This window comes from Oryzias melastigma, linkage group LG5 (assembly GCF_002922805.2).
Source record: "Oryzias melastigma strain HK-1 linkage group LG5, ASM292280v2, whole genome shotgun sequence".
Classification (NCBI taxonomy): domain Eukaryota; kingdom Metazoa; phylum Chordata; class Actinopteri; order Beloniformes; family Adrianichthyidae; genus Oryzias; species Oryzias melastigma.
Window position 1 is genome coordinate 15,044,188 of NC_050516.1, and position 7,476 is coordinate 15,051,663.

At 37.4% G+C, this 7,476-nt stretch overlaps 1 protein-coding gene across 2 annotated transcripts in view; it reads left to right on the top strand.

The window, feature by feature from the left end:
- The window catches only part of LOC112145475 (protein FAM107B), a 19,708-nt gene that overhangs the window by 7,227 nt on the left and 5,005 nt on the right, over positions 1-7,476 (top strand). The window contains exon 1 of one of the 2 annotated variants that reach the window (XM_024270726.2): positions 336-2,061. The exons of the other annotated variant lie outside the window; for it this stretch is intronic. Coding sequence (XP_024126494.1) covers positions 1,983-2,061 — 79 coding nt within the window. The 5' untranslated portion in view covers positions 336-1,982. Of the gene's footprint in view, positions 1-335; positions 2,062-7,476 lie in introns of those variants that run through there. 2 annotated transcript variants of the gene reach the window in all.

Consider the following 7,476-nt stretch of genomic DNA (forward strand, 5'->3'; position numbering starts at 1 on the left):
CTCCTTCATAAACATTCCCAGCATTTCATCTAAAACCATTTCTTGACTGAATTTTATCTTTTGTGGAAATGTTTATTTAGTTTCTTAAATGAGAACAATCATACGTATGAATGTGGAGGAACAGCTCCTTTCAGGATAAGTTTGCGCCGCCAAAACCGCCCCTAAGCTAACACACACACACACACTTTTTCCATGAAGCTGGCGATAATTGGCAATACAATTATTAGGGTTGGAAAAGAAGCATGCTAAAATAACCTGCATTTCTTAAAAAGTTTGTTCTTTAGTTTGACAAAGGTAATTTATTATTAAAACATATGGACACAGTTTATTTTGAAAGGCGTGGAATAGCATGATACAGGCCCTTAAAAAAATTATTGATTTCTTAAATTCCCACTTTATAACATGGGAGTCAAGTTGCTGCTTTTGGAAGCCAACCTCCAGTGGTCATATGAGGAATTGCAACATTTGGTTCTTACTGGCTGGCTCACAAAAGGGTGGAGTTTGCTTCACGTGACTGCTCAACTTCAGAATTGGAGGAAATTTGTTTTTATTTCGAGATGTCAGTCTGAGAAACTAAGGAGGTTCAGGCTGACCTGAAGTCAACGAGGCAGATGGCCACCTCCAACAAAAAGTTTGAAGAAACTTTAATATGGAGTAAAAAGAGCAAAAAAAGAGGTAATCTACATTTAATCTTCCTGAGCGGATTATTTGCTGTATCTGAAACTGGAAAATAGGTTTTATTGAAAGTTTTTTCAGCTGGATAAGAGTGGAGGCTCACATTTGAACTGATGTTTTGATCCTGACTGAGACTCAGAAGAAATTTGAAGAGTTTCCAGAAGATTTTTAAGCAATTATGAAAACCCCTTCAGAAGATGCTGATGATATTCTACATTATTTCATAGTGTGTTTCTATCAGTGAGGAAACTTGCTCCCAACATCAGCAACAGAAGACCCTGAGAGATCAGAGCAAACATCTCATAACTGGAGTTATGTCAAGTTTTTTTTTTATTTTTTTTAAGAGTTATGTCAAGTAACTACATTTCTGGGAAGATGCATTAAAGAGAGGCATCGGCCCCCCCTCCAGCCCTTGTGGGAGTGATTGTTCACCATCAAGAGAAGAGATTAAACTCTAAAGGGAAGGTCTTCCACCTTGTCAGCACAATATTTAATGCTTGCTTAGATGTTGCTTTTAAAATAAACAATTGTTCAGTGCGAAGTAATTTAAAGAACTTCCTGTCGAGCAGTGCCGTGATGCTGCTCGCCTATAATCTCATGAGATTAGGCTCCGTTAATCCTGCCAGCTGGACCCGGATCACACAGAGAAATATGTTTCCGACACGGACAAGTTTCCCCTCGGACCTTTCTGTCACTCCCCACTCATCTACAACGTGACATTCTAGCAGGTTCATCTTTGAATCATTCACTAATGGTTCCACCCGAGTGGGTTGACACTGCTTTACCCATAATGCCCGGCTGCAGCACGAGGAATGAATTTAGGTTTGTTTTTGACCCAGAGTGAGCTTCATCTGCAGATTGTGGCGCTCCTGTGACCTGAGATAAAGCGAAGATTATTGAGCTCACTTCACAATTTTGGGTCAGAAAAAGAATAGAAATGTGATTTAATTTAACAGCAAAAATACAAAAACAAGTGAACATGCTGTCCTAATACTACCATCATGCTACCATGACTGTTTACTGGAAACCTGGACTCCAACAGTGTGTGGTTCAGTTTTTGTTCCATCCTGATGGATGTGGTGAAAGAAGTGAGGCAGCGTGGGAAAAAGCTGTGAACTGAAGGGGGGGCTGGCACTTCACAAAGAGAAGGAGGAGGAGGAATGGGAGCACACAGGATCATGTGATCGCTGTTTTACATTTGACATGACTGAGGCAGGAGGAGGTGAACATTGCTGCTGCTGCAGGGAGCATGAAACTCCCCACAGACTGAAATACAGCAGGAGCGGAGCACATCATAAGGCGCTCAGATGGACTACGTGGACCACAGGATGCCCAGGAGCCCCCCACATCACACCACCACCACCACTGAGAGGATGCTGAAGTCTGGTAAGGCGGAAGCTCTTGCAGACTCCACTCCTCTGAGCTGTTGTGTATTTTTCTGTATTTTTGTTCAGTTGTGGTGATCACAAATGCTGTCAGACACAGCTGCTTCACAGCTGCGTCTTCAGGTTCATCTTTTGTGCAAACTGACTATATACTTCACGTGTTTTATGAATCTGCTTTGAAAATAAACTTTTGTTGATCTGTGCTTTGTCATTAAATTTTGAAAATGCACAAATAAAATTCTCTTTTGGACATAGAATATCTGTAGATTTTAGAACATTGGAGCTGGAATTACCATTGAGACAGTTGTATAGCTTTGACCCGGAGAAGATGTGCAAGCCTTTTTACATGAATACCTGTTTTTATTTTGCTCAACAGCAAATTTCTGGATTTCAGTGCATACATTCCTCTTTTGTTGCTCCTGCAGCACCTGTCAATGAAGCCTCTCTCATTTTCACACCATTTTAACCCATGAATTATTCAGGATGTGAGTCATAAACTGAAGAGTGGCTAACTGTTATTAAAGCAGCGTCAAGTTGTTCTGGACAAAGTGAGCGTGGGATGATGGAGATGAAGTCACTGCTGGCACGCGCACCTTGCTAGAGTGGGAGCTCAGATCGTGAAAGATGCTGGGATGTTGCATAAGAAGTGCCAGAAAAATATGAAATCACCCAATTTTCAGTAGAAGTTTAAGTATTTTGTCTGATTGTTGTTTGATCCAAGGATCGTTTGTTTCTATAGTTTGGTCTAACTTTCTTTCAAAATTTCACCTTAGTTTTGTTCAGCTAGTTGAGTCCAAGAAGACTATGAAGACTATCCGACTGTGGATTGTATGCCAATGTCATTGCCATCTTGTAAAGGTTAACGTTTCATCAAAAGAGTTAAATGCAAAGGTTCACTGATCACCACAGACACACACACTGCACAGCCATTACAGTTTGTTGCCCTCAGGATTCAGATTGTTATCATTCAGGAGAGAGAGAGTTACATCGAGTTATGTACCAACCTCAGTTTGACTGTTAAACAGATGAGTCAATGGCATCTTAAGCTTTTAATTACTATTTTGTTTAATATTTTTTTAAATGTTATTGATTCAGCAGGTCTGAGTATACATTGTCGGCATTATATTGAGTGCATGGGTGTTGCAGTATCTAACTGATGATTGTTTGTCTGCGTTCCTCCAGCAAGGGAAGTTCCTACTGGAAAAATAACTGACTTGATTCTCACAAAGAATGCCATTTTGTCCTGTCCTGTTTACAAAGTACTGAACAGTGAAAATTACTCTTAGTGAACTACTTTACATAGATGAGACTAAAATTAATTTCTTTCTGGTTGTATTTAGTCATTTTTGGTGACATTTCCTGTTTAGCTTTCAGCGCCAAGACTATTAATAGCTAACAGTAGTGAAAAGGGTCTTAAGCTGCCTGCAATGCAAGATTTCACATGAAATTCAAAATGTTTTTTTTGTGAATAAAATATATTTTGTGCAAAAATATACATGGAAAAGGCAAGTTGCTCATTAAATAAAATGACTGCATTCTAACCATCAAGATTCATACAACAATGGGATCACAAACCACCAATATTAGTTAAAATAATTTGACTAGAAAAAAAAATAGTCTTGAAATTACATTTGTTATTGCAGTAAAGAACAGAAATAGTCAAAAATGTTTTTATTCATGTTTAAGAGGACCCTTTTTTCAGAATGAAGAAATTTTTTTTATCATAATGGTCCATAGTAGTGAGGATCTGAATAACTGATAACTTCATCAGGTTATGCAACTTCATGAGATTCTGAAGCTAAACACCAGAGACCTAAAAGCTGAAGCTGATTGTCAAGTTCTTTTCTGAGATAGAAGTTTACATTCTTCTATATTTTTGGCTCCTTTTTTTCTTAACTCACCAATATTTTATAAAAAGATCCCTGTCACTGCAGGAACTGGACCCACATGTGGCCACAAAAAAATCCAGTTCTTGTGTTTTTTTCTTAAAGAAACATTTTGGGCTTATGTTTTATTTGCACCCTTTAAAAATGTTCATCAGTTCAGACATGTTTCTACAAATGGACAGTTTGGAAGGAGTTTATGAGCATCATTTAGATCTGATTTGACACCTTACCTCTAGGTGGCGCTGAAAAAGAAAATACATTAACAAGCATTCAGTGTTTTATCGACACAATTGTTTCTACGTTTTCTACACATTTTATTTTGGGTTTATTTAGCTATATTATAATATCTATATATCCGCATTTGTCTCAAACAGATCATAAATAATAAATAAAACTCTTATTTTGAAAGATTTGTGCTTAAATTTCCACATAGTTGTTAACTAAAACCAGTCATGATCTTAGTTATTTTTCTCTAATTTTTGCACTAAACTTGGTTTGAATTTTGGATATTATATTGTCTTAGACAACCTAAAACTGTAGTAAAAACAAGCTCTTGTGCAAGAATCAAAATCTACCGCCTCAATCATCTAAACACAATAAGCCTAATAACAACTGATGTAAAATAAAGAAACTTAATGTTCTTTTTAAAAGTTGGATGACAAAAAGCTTAAAATATACTAAAAAACAGTAAAACTGACAATACAGCAGCCCTTTCTGCTAGAAAACCCCCTTAAATTAACATTCACCTACAAATTACTTGCATTTGTATTTTTGTATTATTTTTTGTCTAGAGGAAAACCAAATTTATTTCTGCTAGTTGAGATTAAAGTTGTTGTTCTCGGGCCTCCTGGAGGATGAGGAACTCATTCTTCTTTATGGTTTGAATAAAGCTAGAAATAGCTGACATGAACGTTCATGGCTTTGACTTTATCCAGTCTGAGCTCCTGGTAGTCTGTCTGTTAAGTGTGATGACTGTGGGAGGGGCTGTGGCTTTATTATCCATCCATAAAAATACAAATTCCTACTTTGAAATGAATGTGTGCTGCAGAACATGCATCTCCTCTGCTGTGGATGCTTGCTCCTCATCAGGGCATCTTCTGAAATCCTGCAGAAGCTCCCTCAGACGACTTTTGATGCTTGACAGTTCGTCCAGTGACCTTCTGCTATCTTTGTAAATGTTTGTTATGCCAAATCATCAGTGTAGCTGAAGCTTTGAGTAATATTCTGCTTCCTTTCAGAATTATTTTGTAAAAGTAGAACAGTGTGGATAAGTAGAGTCAATGACAGGGACTTGGAGCAGCAGCAGGCTTTAGCTTTCAGGCCTCCAGTGCAGCAGATTTGATCCGACTGAATAACCTGGAAGGTTAATGTCAGGATGATGAGAGAGAAAGAGAGAGGGCGATTCACGTTTCCTGCCTCTGAGGTGGAGTCAGACTGATGTCTTCAGCCTCCCCGTGTAACCAGAGAACAGGCACTCAGAGACGTCGATGAAGACTCAGACACAGTTCAGATCAATATGAAATCTCAAGGCTTCCTGGACACAGGAGAATCACAGCAGCTATCATCCTTTGACCTCCCACCATTGAAGAGAAAAACTGAGATCTTCATTTACTTTATACTCTATATGTTGCTTATCTTCTCCTAGGAACCAGCAAACTTCATTTTATGATTGAACTGTTTATTGTTAATGTCTTAAACCCATTTTTTGCTTAATTACTTGAGTGATCACTAAGGTCAGAGGTCAATCCCAGGTTCCCAAGATAAGAACGTCAGCCTGTTCTTCTCTATAATCATTTTCAAATTATGTAATGCCCAGACTCCCAAGACGATAACACCTCCTACATTTAAACCTTTTAACTCCCCTCGTCAGCTGTTGAGTTCCCTTTATAAGCAGGTTTTTACCTTAATCTTTATTTAAAAATACATGTTTCTGTTAATTTTTTTATTTTATTTTAATGTTCTATGTTAAAAGTTTTACATTTTTTTTGCAATTTGTGCAGCGTAGTGGTAATAGTTTTCTTTTGGGCTATGTTTTGTGTTCAATTTTTTAAATTTTCACAAAAAAAGTTGAACTGTTTGCTTCACCTTAAAGCAGAAACCTACTGTCCTTGATTACTTTAGAAAAACAGTAAAAGGACTGAAAGGCATCAATGACATAATTAATTCAAACTTATGCCTTGACAGAGATTACTGTAGTGTTTCGAGTTGGAAGCACTTCTCCTAGTGTTTTAACTTTTCTTTTTTTAAATCAGAAGAATTATTTTTAACTTGACTGTTTCTAGGTCTTTTTAACCTGTCATGAATTGTATTGGTTTCTTAAACCTTTATTTAGCTTTTAAATACTTTTTTATTAGTTATTTCAGGCTTTTTTTTTCCTACAGAGCTTTCACAGCTGTCACCTCTTACAAAAAGTTTAATAAGAAATGAAGTTTTGTTTTAAAAGATTCAGATTATCAAACAAATTTTAGGTTTGCAGAAACATTAGCAGAGAAAAATTATTATTTAAAATATCAAAACCCAAATCTGGCATATTTCTTTCTTAGTAAAATAAATATGCAATTACTTTAGCAGCAACAACTGCATTCAATGAGTGAGTTTAGTTCTTCTCTTATTCACAAAAATGTTTGAATTCAGACACATTTTCTATTTTTCTAGCACAAACATCTGTTTAAGGTCAGATTTAAGCCCCAAATCACCATCTCCATGTTTAACTAGATCTGTCGTGTTCTTGGTCTGAAAGCCTGTTAGTAGAACAGCAAAAAATCCTCCAGACAGCACCACTTTCATCTGATTAGTCCACAGAATATCGGTCCAAATTCTTTGGGAATAAACAGTTTGTGTTCTCGTTGCTTCGAAGTTGTAGATTTTAGGTATAATCAAAACATCTGTGTTGTTTTCTAGGACATAGTTTCTGCAGAGCGGCAGTAGTTCCTCAGGAATTTACCTAGGAACTGTAGGCGTGACTGTTGGGGTAGAGCAGCGCTGCCCATCTTCCCCTAACCTGTTGATGAGAGTTCTCTGTTTACAGCTCTCCCCCTAGCTTAAAGCTCCACAAAGTCGTAGCCTTACATTACCGGTGCAACAAAAATGACGAGCAATATTGGAGCTCTCCAGCTGTAGAGTTCTGATCCAGATGCATAATTGTATTGTGAGAAAAAAGCCATAAGAACATGTTAAAAACAGTTTTCATTGGAGTGGGTCTTCAAACAACTGAGGCCTGCACTTCTTTTTTTCTGTTTTCCTTTGAGTGACCTTAGACGAGTCCTTGTGTTCTTGGAGTTATTCTGGTTGCTAAATCCTTGGAGGTTCTCCACTGATCAAATTTCTGCCCGTATGGATAATTAGTCTTATTGTGGAGCCTCACAGCTAGAGAAATGGATCGAGTTTTTAAAGCAGGAATGAGAGTTTCAGTCTCAGATCAACTTCAGATGCTTTCAGAAACCTTTTGTTGATGTGATTTCTGGGTTTAGCAGGTGAATAAATGATTGACTTAAAGTACAGAAAGAGCTGGACTCAGCTTTCTTTGCAGT